General features: G+C 33.7%; 1 protein-coding gene across 1 annotated transcript; it reads right to left on the bottom strand.

Moving 5' to 3' along the window:
* Nucleotides 1–8341: 8341 nt before the first annotated feature.
* On the bottom strand, nt 8342–9076 carry LOC101887350 (enhancer of split malpha protein). Its single transcript, XM_005186960.4, has one exon. The coding sequence runs from the start codon at nt 8979–8981 to the stop codon at nt 8493–8495; it is 489 nt and encodes a 162-aa protein (XP_005187017.2). The 5' UTR covers nt 8982–9076; the 3' UTR covers nt 8342–8492.
* Between the last annotated feature and the right edge of the window lie 4099 nt (nt 9077–13175).

Below are 13175 nucleotides of genomic sequence, written 5' to 3'. Positions count from 1 at the left end.
GTGTTGGGGGTATTATAAGTTTGATTGGGCCAAAAATTATGTAACACCACGAAATATTGATTTCCCACATAGGAAAGTATATATGGATCTTCCTAGCTCGCCGAGCTGAGTCGATCTAGCTATGTATGTCCGTCCGTCCGTCTGTCCGTCTGTCCATGTTAATTTGTAATCACTCTACAGGTCGCAATTATGGCCTGATCTTCACGAAATTTGGAATGGAGGTCGGGGTTGGGCCAGAATAGAACCCTATTTCTTTTTGAGATGATCGCCAAATGTTTAGGGGTTGAAATGGACCAAATACTGAAAAAATGTCGGATTTTGCAGTAGCTATACAGGTCGCAATTATAGACCAATCGACACGGAATTTCGCATGTAGCTAGAGTTTAGGACGGGGAAGAAGCCTACCAATTTGGGTGGTCATCGGATAATATTTAGCGGGTAAAATAGGCCATATCTTTTTTGTCCAAAAAATTCAAAATTTTTCATTAAACCGCGAATATTTTAAATCCCGGCGAAATCACAAAGCCATGACAAGGTTACTTCTGATCTTTACATTGATGTTAACATCCATCAAATCGGATATATAGCAAAATATGTGCGATATATATGTCTATCAAAGAAGATATGCTTGAAAGATATCTTATATGTCGAGAACGGCTGAACTGATTTCGACCGTTCTCATTAATTCAAAATGGCCTCTTGGCAGGAAAGAAAAAACGTCTAACAAAATCGCATAAAAATATCTCTCTAAAGATGAAAATATTGATTTTGTAAAATTTTCTCATATTTTTTCAATTTTGTCATATTTTTGGCATATTTTCATTTTGATTTAAACATTTGGTAATATTTCTACAGCTAACAAAACTAAGTAGTTAGGATATCAGGATATCATATACAGATCGCATTTATGGCCCGATCCTTATGAAATTTTACATGGGGATAAGATGAGGGTCAGAATAGAAGCCTACTCTTTTTGGAGATAATCGCCATATATTTAGGGGTTGAAATGGACAAAAAAACTGCAAAATTGTCAGCAAGTCGTAATAATCGCCCGATCCTCACGCGCATTTGAATGGAGGTTACCGGAAATTGCAAAAGCCAAATAGTTTTGGATGGCCATCCAAAAATATTCAATGTGTGAAATAGTTTGCCAACTTTTGTAGACAAAATACGAAAATGTCCATTCTAGTGACGTTTTGGAGAATTCAGAAATACAGGAAAGACGCACTTCTGACTATTTTTTTAACGCTGATTTCGTTGAAGAATGTAGTGAAATTTCTGTATCTCATATAGATGCGTTTCAGTCAAAAACCAATAATAAATGTTAATCTTTTGCCACTTCTGAGAGATTATAGGTCTTTGGGAAATATTGGTTCCAGATCTAGGAAGACCATTTACGTGCAACATCTACCAATAAATTGGAAATGAGCAAATTAGTTTAAGTTGCTATTATTCGAAAATTAGAGAACGAAACCTGATGGTTTTCTTTTATTATTTGTCACAATATTTTGTGGAATTCTTCCGAGTATCTCGCCTATATAAACTGTATCGTTTATTATAGTGTTGTAGGGTATTCAACGGTCGGCCCCGCTCGACTGTAGCCTTTGCTTACTTGTTTTTTTTTTTGTAGATGTTACAAATGACTTATAGAAATGTTGATAAGGCAATTTCAATTTATTTCAAATATGCAGAGATTAATAATGGTATTCAATCAAATCGGAATGTACATTATAAAAGAAAATGAATTTAAAAGAGAAAGTAAAACGCTGTAGGATGTAAAAAAAATGTAAATGATGAAGATAACAACTTGTAGAGATCATTACCAAAATAAATTTTGTGAAAAGATTTTGCTAAGAAAAACCCACAACTTCACAATGAGACAAAATGGACAAAATCTGCATATGAATAATTTGAAAAAATATCTCTAAGAATCTTTAAAAATCTAAGTTTTTTGGTCATTAGAGTAGTTCAAAAAAATCCAAGTTTATTGGTCAGAGAGTGCTTGGAAAAATATTCCTTAAAACAATCCATGTTTATTGTGCCCAAGGTTACTGAAAAAAATTCTTTAAAAAAATCCTCGTTTATTGTTCCTAAGGTTACTGAAAAAAAATTCTTTAAAAATCCACGTTTAATGGTCTGTTGGTTCTCAAAAAAATATATAGATAGAATATCCAATTTTGGGAGTATGTTAGTCCATGAATAATATTTTTAAAAATCCACTTTTTATATCCTACACTACATTGTGGTAAGGATATTATGTATTTGTGTATTTTTTTTTAACATCGAGATGGATGCGAGACAGACCCATAGTTACTTCTGAGGATATTCATAGAATCGCTTTCTGAGTCGATTTATACATTCGTTCGTGTATTCTCGTTCAACGAAATGCAGATCGCATTTATTATCCGATTGAGATTAAATTTTCCAAACAATATTTGTTTGGCCCAAGGACGAACCCTATTGAAATTGGTGATAATCGGATCAGATTTAGATATAGCTCCCACAAATATCTTTAACCGATTTCGGGATAATTGTGCTCCAAATGGCCAATATAAGTCCTAATGACCTGCATTTTGGTACATCCAACTGAATTCAGCCTAAAAGCAAATACATCAAATTTGGTGAAAATCGGTTCAGTTATAGCTATAGCTCCCATATATATGTTTCATCCGATTTCGGGTTTTAAGTCCCTCACATTCGTAAAATGCACTCCACAACAATGATATTTGGTACCAAATGTCCGACATATCCCAGAAATACCTCTTCCAATTTTTATCATGATCGGTCCAGATTTAAATATATCTCTCACATATATCTTCAACCGATTTCGGGTTAATTGTGCGCCAAATAGCCAATATCAATCCAAATGACCTAAATTTTAGGCCATCCAACCGAATTCAGTCTAGAAGCAAGTACACCAAATAAAAATCGGTTCAGATATTGTTGTGGTTTGAAAGTCCCTCATTTTCGTAATATGCACTCCAAAACAATGATCTTTGGTACCATATATCTTATAGAGCTTGGAAATGCCTTTGCCAAATTTTATCGAGAACGACTTAGATTTGGATATAGCTCCCATATATTCTTAATCCGATTTCAGGTTTATTGTGCAAATAATGGCTAATATGAGCCAAAATGGAGTGAATTTCGGTGTACGTACGTTTCCATTTTGTGGAACTCGGCTCCGATACATATTTTTATTATAATCCTTCTCGAAGTGATATCTATAGCAATATTATTTGATATAAGAGATTAAAATGTCTCCACCAAATTGGGTGAAAATCGAATCAGAATTGCATTTGCCTCCCAGGCATTAGTTCCATCTGAACCCAAACTATAAGTGCTCTAAAGCCAAATGTTGATAAGTGATATGATCTACTTCAAATAAATTATTTTGTTACGGGACCTCTACTAAATATGCATAGTGGTGTGGACTCCGCCCGACTTTTGACCTTTCCTTATTGGTTTTTTCGGGCCTTTTAAGAAAATTTCATTCAAAATCCACATTAATTTGGTAAGGGTCCCTCATAAAATATATACTTTTAATGTTTATCCTTCATCAATATTCCTAGCGAATCTACGTTTGTTGGACTGAAAGTCTTTCAAATATTTAAAATTTATGTTTATCGGTCTCAGAGTCCTACAATTTTTTTTTTTCTTAAAATCCACGTTAATGGCTCTTTTGGCCCTTAGATATTTTTTAATTTTTTTTAAAACTGAAAAAAATCACAAAAATCTTGAGTACCCCAAGAATTTTATTGATATTTTTTCCAATGACTCCGTCTACTTAAAAATCCACAAATACTAAATATAACTCGTCATCAATGAACGGACCTGGCAAAAATTAATCCCTTTTGACGCCAGAGCTGACACCATGGATTTATTTGATATTTTTTCCAATGACTTCGTCTACTTAAAAATCCGCAAATACTAAATATAACTTGTCATGAATGAACGACCTGGCAAAAATTAATCCCTTTTAACGCCAGAGCCTTGCTTTTTTCACAAGAAATCAGGAAAAATCATTTTGACGCCCTTAAGTAGCTGTCTACAACGAGACACGATGAGCTGAAGAAAATTTGGCAAAAACAATTTCAATGATTTTTCGCTTTCGTTTTTTTTAAAAGGGTGTATTACATTACAGGAGTGTTTGACGGCATAGAAAAAAATATATAAATAAATTAAATAATAAATTTAATTATTTTTGGATTCTATAGATGAATAAAAAGGTGGATTTGTACATAATTTTAGGAGGCCACATGAAATAAATTTTTAAGGGACCCTGGAAGGACATCAAATGTGGACGTATAAAATAGTTTTTAGAGTCGTCTGAAGGTACAATCAATGCGAAATTTTAAATAATTTTTGAGACATCCGGAAGGGTGATAAACGTGGATTTCAGAACATTTTTTTGAGATCTCATGGATTTTTTAAATATTTTGTGTGGTCTTTGAAATGAAGTTAAATGTGGATTTTTGAAATCTCTGGAAGGGCGATAAACATGGATTTTTAAAATAATTTTTGGGGTATCTAAAATACGTTAAATGGGGATTCTTTAGAAGAAAATTAAAAACTAGTGAAAAACTTGGATTTTTTAAATCACCTTTTGAGATATCTGAAATGGCGATAAAAGTGGATTTTGAAAACAATTTTACGAGATCTCTGAAAGGGCGATAAGCACGGATTTTTAAAATAATTTTTGGGGTATATAAAATACGTTAAACGGAGATTCTTAAAATAATTTTAGAAGAACTCAAAAAGGGCGAAAAACTTGGATTTTTTACATCATCTGTTGAGATATCTGAAATTTCGATATGAGTGGATTTTGAAAACAATTTTACGAGATCTCTGAAAGGGTGATAAGCACATATTTTTAAAATAAAATTTAAGGGTCTCACAAAAGAAGTTAAGCGTGGATTTTTAAAACAATTTTACGAGATCTCTGGAAGGGCGATAAGCACGGATTCTTAAAATGAATTTAAGGTTCTCAGAAAAGACATTAAGCGTGGATTTTTAAAACTTTTTCGGGAAATCTCTAAGAGGTCTATAAACATGGATTTTTAAAATAATTTTTGAGTTTCCTAAGGGGACGTTGAATGTGGATTTTTAAATCAATTTTGAGAGAATTCTGAAAGGTCGATAAACTTGGTTTTTTAATAACTTTGGGAGATCTGTGAAAGGACGAAAAACTCAGATTTTTAAAATACAATTTTGGAAGATCTCTGAAATGGCGAAACTCGTTGATTTTTTAAGTAATTTTGAAATGACTTTTTTGATCACTAAAGAACCATTGGGGACTTTTAAAGAATTTTTATCAAAGCACTATTGGAGCTTCAAACGATGATTTTAAGAGAAGGAATTTAAATAACTTCGAGAATTTCCAAAAAATTACTGAGAATGTCAAAAAAAAAAAAAACAAAACAAAAAAAAAACATGTAAAAAAGCTGTAAGTTTGGCCGGGCCGAACTTTGAATACCCTCCACCATTTGGTACAAATTTGGCTATTTTCAAAAAAATAAAATCCGTTAAATAAATAAAAATTAAATCTGTTAAATTCTTAAAACTACCGAATGTAGCCGTATATTAGGGTCTATACGACGACGTGGACCTGCATAGTCACAAGCTATTGCAGTATTCAAATGCGAAACTTCAAAAACGCTGTTTTTAACGTCACTAAAATCATCAAAATACCGAATATCGGGGTGTACCGTTATATGGGAGCTACATGGCCCATTTTCAATACCAAAAGTCCTGCACACATAATTCGCAGTTGAGTAAATTTTTATCAACTTACGTCGTTTCGTTCGGAAGCTAGATTGATTTCCACAGACGGACGGACATGGCTAAATCGACATAGAATTTTATGCTGATCAAGAATTTATATAGACTTTGTGAGGTCTAAAATGTATATTTCGAGGTGTTACAAACGGAATGACAATAAATCTTAATATATCCTCCATATTATGGTGGAGGTTATAAAAAAAGATTTTTTTTAGATTCGAGAATTTGAAGTGGATTTTAAAAATTAATTTTTTGAAGACGATCCGAGCATCAAACGTGGTTTTATAATAATTTTATTTTTTTAAGAAGATCAAAGAAGGATTTTTTAATTAATTTTTCAAATGACTTCAGAGCTGCAAATATGGATTTAAAAAAAAAAAAATATTTTTAAGAACTGTCAGAGCCTTGATCAGCCTAAAATTCCATGTCAATTTAGCGATGTCCGTCCTTCTCTCTGTCTGGTTGTCTTTCCATCTGTGGAAATCACTCTAGCTTCACAACGAAGTGAAGGTTGATAAAATTGTACTCAAATGTATATTATGTCTGCAGGACTTTTGGTATTGAAAATAAGCTATGTAGGTCCACGTTTTGGTATAGCCCCCATATAATGGTACCCCCCCGATATTCGGTATTTTGGTGATTTAAGCGACACTATTCACCGGAATTGTTTCAAATTTGGTATTTGAAGTTCGAAATGGATACCACAGCCTATAACAGAAAATTGTCTATGCAGGTCCACCTCTTCGTAAAGCCCCCATATAACGGTACCTCCCGATAATCGGTATTTTGATGATTTTAGCGACATTATTCACCGGAATAGTTTCAAATTTGGTATTTGATTTTCCCAATGGATACTACAGCCCAAGACAAAAAATTGTGTGTGCAGCTCCACGTCTTCGTATAGCCCCCATATAACGGTACCCCCCGATATTCGGTATTTTGATGATTTTAGCGAAATTATTTCCCGGAATTGTTTCAACTTTGGTACTCGAAGTTTGAAATGGATACTACAGCATAAGTCAGAAAATGTAGGTCCACATCTTCGTATAGCCCCCATATAACAGTTCCCCCCGATATTCGGTATTTTGATGATTTTAGCGAATTTATTCACCAGAATTGTTTCATATTTGGTATTTGAAGTTCTTAATGTATAGTCAAGCCTAAGGCAGAAAATTGTCTCTGAGGGTTCACGTCTTCAGATAGCCCCCATATAACGGAACCTTCCGATATTCGGTATTTTGATGATTTAAGCGGTAGTATTCACCGGAATTGTTTCAAATTTGGTATTTGAAGTTCGAAATGGATACCACAGCTTATGACAGAAAATTGTCTGTGCAGGTCGATATCTTCGTATAGCCACCATATAACGGTACCTCCCTATTTTCGGTATTTTGATGATTTTGGCGACTTTATTCACCGGAGTGGTTGCAAATTACGTATTTAGAGTTGGTAATGGGAACTACAGCTTAAGACAGAAAATTGTCTGTCAGGTCCACGTTTTATAACCCCCAAGGTACCTCCCTATATTTGGTAATTTGATGATTATAAACAGATTTTTTTTTAAGTTTCGCATTTGAATATTGTAATAGCTTGTGACAAAAGTTGCCTATGCAGGTCCACGTCGTCGTATAGACCCTAAGGCTATAGGCTACATTCGGTATTTTTAAGGATTTAACAGAATTTTAAACTTATATTTTTTTTTTTTTTGAAATTGCCAAATTCGTTGCAAATTGTGGAGGGTATATTGTTTTTGTATTTTTTCGATAATTTCTGAAAAAATTTTTAATAACAAAAAATATAATTTTCTTTTTAATTTTTTTTTCCAAATCATAATTTTTTTTTAATTTAAAAATAAAGACTTTATGCTGCTTGTCATCTCTTGCAACTACTTCCCATTGAAAAACTTTTGATCCCTTCCCAAAATGAGTACCAAAAATATTTTTAGATTTTTTTTAAATTTTTATTTATTTATTATTATTATTTTCTTTTTTTTTTTTTTTTTGTAGATAATATTAAACTGTTTTTAACAATATTTTTGTCAATGCAAAAAATTACGCAAAAACAAAATTTGTTATATTTTTAACCCCTTCCCAAAATGAGTAAAAAAATATTTTTAGATTTTGTTTAATTTGTATATATTTATTTAGTTTTTTGATTTATTTATTATTATTATTATTATTATTATTATTTTTTTTTTTTTGTAGAAAATATTGAAATGTTTTTAACAATATTTTTTCAATGCAAAAAATTACGTAAAAACAGTTTATAGTTATTTTTTTGTTAATTTTAGAAAATTTACAATTTTTTTTTAATGACAAAAAAATATAATTTTCTTTTAACTTTTTCCAAATCATTTAAATTTTTTTAATTAAAAAATTAAAGATTTAATGTCTTCTTCTTTTTTTTAATTTTTTTCAATTAAAAAATAAAGACTGATTTTTTCTTCTCTTTTCTTCCATCTGCTTCGTTTGTTGTGGCTGCTTGCATTGGAAAGCTTTTCAGGATCCTTGTGGATTCCTAGACAAAGTCGATGTGACCAAACAGTGTCTGTAATGGAATACCCCTCTTTCGAAATCCTTTTCGAGGTGAAAAGCTAATGAAGCTGCTATGGTTGTGGTTTTCTGTTAAATTTCCAATTCCAGAAAATCTATTTTTCCAAATAGATTCCATTGATGATAATCAGGAGACTTGATATTGCTGGCTGCTGCCGCCTAGGCCTGGGCCCAACGATCCAAGAAATTCCACTCAATGTGATAGGGTTCAATGTTTTGCTTTTGCACCGAGGTCCAGAAAAAGGTACCGGCATTGGTGCGGGCAAAATGCACCGGCACATAGAGATTATCCTTGTCAACGAACTGCAGTTGGCGGCTACCATCCTCATTGATGACCACAATGGCCTCACCGCTCTCGCTGTGCTGCAACTCCTCCATGAGACGATGTTCCAAATGTTCATTGGCCATGTTGTCCATGTCATTGTTGAGCCAGTCGAACTCGCACTCCTTTTCCTCGGAGGCAATGTAGGAGCTGCGTTTCGGCTTGGTGGCCTTGGATTTGAAAATGCGACCCAAGACGGGCTTCAGCATATTCTTCAAACGGCGTGAGGGTGAAACTTTGGATTTGTAAATGGTATAGGATTGGTTGGTGTTGTTGTAGTACGAGTTGTTGGCGTTCTTGCTGAGCTGCATCATGTTGGCGTTCATGGTGGTGTTGCTGGGTTTTTAAATCCAAAACGAAAAATGTTGAAATTTGAAGATGTTTTTACTTTGAATGCTTGTGAGCGAATGATGCTATGCTCTGGGGTTACCCGGCTATTTATACTCTCTCTTTGGAAGAATGCGCGGCTGGCTGGCTCTCAGAGTGTCTCAGCCAATCGCAAGAGCGGAAAAAAGGCAGGTGTTCAGTTTCAAAATTTCTCACGTTCAGCATCCACGCACACACACTCACACACACAGATACTCCCTTTAAGAAATAAATCTTGAAGGGCTCCAGATCACTTGTGTGCATACATGTGTGTGTGTGTGTGTGTGTGTGTAGAGACAAACAAACAACAGCAGGTATTTAGATTTTTAAGGCAGACGGACAGACAAACCTGTGAGCGTGAGAAACTTCGTTATTTCTTCTTATTTGTAGGTCCTTTCAAAGGATCCTGCCTTGGAACTCTGCTCAAGGGATTTAAATCATTATCATCATCATCATCGTTGTTTGTTGTTGTTGTTGTCTGAACCATCCCCCAGAATCCCAATACATCGAGATGTTGTTGTTATTGTTCCATCTTCTTCTTATTATCCTTAGGATCCTTGTTCGCAGGAATTTGTAAGGCACCAAACCTGGCAACGAAGCGTGGGAACGTTTGGATATTTTTCAGCAAAATTTGTTCGTAGCAAAACATCACCTCCTTTACAATCTGCCAACATAATTATGGCAATGATGATGATGATGATGATGTTGTGGTTGTTTGGTACGATTATCCTTGAAGCCTTGCAGGGCCGTAATAGCAGATTTTTGTTTATGAAAATTGATATCGATTTCATGCCATATGTTGTTGTTTATCAATTTCGTTTTGAAAACTTAATTTATTTTTGTAACTTTGCTAGGGTTTCTCTGGATGCCAGCAACAACAGTTGGAACCTGTCCTCAACATAACCCCCTGGAAGAATTCTGATAAATTGCATTTTTTTTTTTTTGTTTTTGGAAAATCAAAACAAACAAATCTTAAGGACCTTGGCTCCACAATTAAAACAGAGGGCTCTGGGCTCTACGGATGCTCTAAAGTGGGGAACGTGTTGTGGTGGTACAGGAGGAGAGCCATCGAGGCAGTGAGGTGTTAATGGTTATGGGTATTGCGATGTGTGTTAGCTGTGTTGTCACACTTGTTGCAATGTGTTATGGATTTCATGGCCAGTGATTTCAACACCGAACGATGTAAACAAGTGCAATATTGGATTCTAGGAATTTTTGGGGGCAGAGTGAGATTTTTTTTTTTTTTTTTGGAAGGAGTTTAAAAATTATGTGGTTTGACTTGTGCCTCTTAGAAAACGAGTGAGAGAATATGGAGCTAAATATGGAAAAAATGTTTTTTCAATGACGAAGAGTGAGAAATTTTCAAAAAATTTTTTGTTCGAGGATCAAAAGGGAGGAGTTTTCAAATAATATTTTTTTTGATAATCAAAAAATATAGATTTATTTTAAATATTTTTTCAAGATCCCAAAAAAGTGCTTTTTTTCTCTTAATACCAACAAAGATCAATTTTTTTTTAAATATATTTTTTTCCAAAATCCCAACATACATAGAATGGAGTTAAATATGGGGAAAAATATATATTCTTTTTTTCCGAAAAAATTTTTTTTTCAAGAATCTGGAGCGTGAAATTTCGAAATAATATTTTTTTATGAACAACAAACATGGAATTTTAATTTAAAATATTTTCTTTTCAAAATCCAAAAAAATGTGAATTCTTTGAAGAATTTTTCTTTCGAAATACCAACAAGGGTGAACATTTACAAAAAAAAAATGAAACCAACAATAAAGGGATTAAGCCTGATGATTTTGCAACAACAAAATACTATGGTATACCGCACAAACAAGCCAACACTGTTCTATTTTAAAAAATATTTTTTCCTAATACAAGTTTTAATACAAATTTTTTTCTAATAAACCACAAATTAGGAATTTTTAATTAATTTTTTTTTCCAAAAATCCAAAAAATGTGAAATCCTTAAATAATATTTTTCATAAAACCAACAAGAATCAATTTTTAAAAACTTATTTTTTATAAAAATTCCAATTTACTTAGAATATGAAAGGAATGTATTTTCAACAATGGGGTTCTATTCTGACCCAATATCGGAAGGTACCGTTACAGGGGGGCTTATACGAAGACCTGGACCTGCGTAGACAATTTTCTGTCATAGGCTGTAGTATCCATTAGGAATTTCAAATGCGATATCTCAAAAAATTTCGGTAAGTATTGTACCTAAAATCGTCGAAATACCGAATATAGGAGGTACTGATATATGGGGCCTATACGAAGAACTAGGCCTGCATAGACAATTTCTGTCACAGATTGTAGTAGCTATTACGAAATTTGAAATAATACCTATGAATAATGCCGCTAAAATCATAAAGAAACGAATTTAGGAAGGTGCCGTTATAGGGGGGTTAAACGAAGACGTGAACCCGCATTCGCAATATTTTGTCATAGACTGTAGTGCCCTTTACGAACTTCAAATACCAAATTTGAAACAATTCCGGTGAGTAATGTTGCTAAAATCATCAAAATACCGAATATGGAAAGGTGCATTAAATGGGGCTATACGAAGAGTGGACCTACACGGTAAAATTTCTGCCATAAGCTGTAGTATTCATTACGAGCTTCAAATACCAAATTTGAAACAATTCCGGTAAATAAAGTCGCTAATATCATCAAAATACCGAATATAGGGTGTTGCTGTACGAAGACCTGGGCCTGCATAGACAATTTTCTGCCACAGACTGTAGTTCCCATAACGAACTTCAAATACGAAATTTGAAATAATTCCGGTAAATAATGTCGCTAAAATTATGAAAATACCAAATATCGGGAGGTACCGTTACATTGGGGCTATACCAAAACGTAGACATGGCCCATTTTCAATACCAAAAGTCCTGCCGGCATTATATACATTTCAGTAAAATTTTATCGATTTACTTCACTTCGTTCGGAAGTTAGAGTGATTTCCACAGACATACGGACATCGCAAAATCGACATAGCTTTTTATGCTGATCAAGAGTATATATACATTGTGGGGTCTTAAATGTATATTTCGAGGTGTTACATACGGAATGACAAACTTAATATACCCTCCATACTACGGTGGAAGGTATAAAAAATATATATCGGAGCCGAGGTCCACCAAATGGAATTCACTCCATTTGGGCTGATATTAGCCATTATTTGCACAAAAAATCTGAAATCGGATTAAAGATATGTAAGAGAGCTATATCCAAATCTTAGCCGTTCTCGATAAAATTTGGCATAGGTATTTCTGAGCTGTATCTGATATCAGGTACCAAAGATTATTGTTCTAGAATACATATTACGCTTGTGAGGGTCTTTTAACCCGATTCTTTTTTAACTTTTAAAATCGGATAAAACATATTTATGGAAGCTATATCAGAACCGATTTACACCAAATTTGACTTACTTTCTTCAAGACTGACTTCAGTGGGATGTACCAAAATTCAGGTCATTCGGACTTATATTAACCACAGACACCAAGCACTATCACCCTATACAAAATTGTACCAAAAAATACTACTGTTTAGTACTTTTCATGTAGTTGTAGTACATTTCCAAGACCAAATCCCCATCACAAAATGGAATTGTACTAAATAAAGTGTCATTTAAAACAGTTCGCACATTTAGTACACATTCCGAAAACCACTTTTATATAAAAAAAAAACTTTCTTTTCAAGATTGATTCACGTACCATTCATAATATCCAGCACTACTTCACTACTCTTTTATACAGTGCAGCAAACCACTTGTCCGTTTGAGTTGATTCGGTTCAGAGAATATTTTTTACGGATCATATAAGTCCTGAACGTTGATCGTTTAAGATATATTTTCAAAGGATCTTCAGAGCCACAAACTTGGACCATTTAAAACATATTTTTCAATGATTCTCAGAGCAAGTGTGTTTTTTTTTTATCAGGTCCCATGAAAAAAGACCACTAGGAGACATTTTCGTATAGAAAAAGTCAGGTCCCCTGAGGACGGGTTTTTTCTGTATAGAAAAAATCTCCTCAGGTCTCCTGAGGACGGTGTTTTTTTCTGTATAGAAAAAATTCTCCTCAGGACCTCAAGATTTTTTCGTATAGAAAAAAATCTCCGCAGATCTCCTGAGGACGGGG

The sequence above is a fragment of the Musca domestica genome, unplaced genomic scaffold (assembly GCF_030504385.1).
Source record: "Musca domestica strain aabys unplaced genomic scaffold, Musca_domestica.polishedcontigs.V.1.1 107, whole genome shotgun sequence".
NCBI classification, from domain to species: domain Eukaryota; kingdom Metazoa; phylum Arthropoda; class Insecta; order Diptera; family Muscidae; genus Musca; species Musca domestica.
The sequence above is the reverse complement of the archived record's forward strand: the minus strand, read 5'-3'. Positions and strand labels throughout refer to the sequence as shown.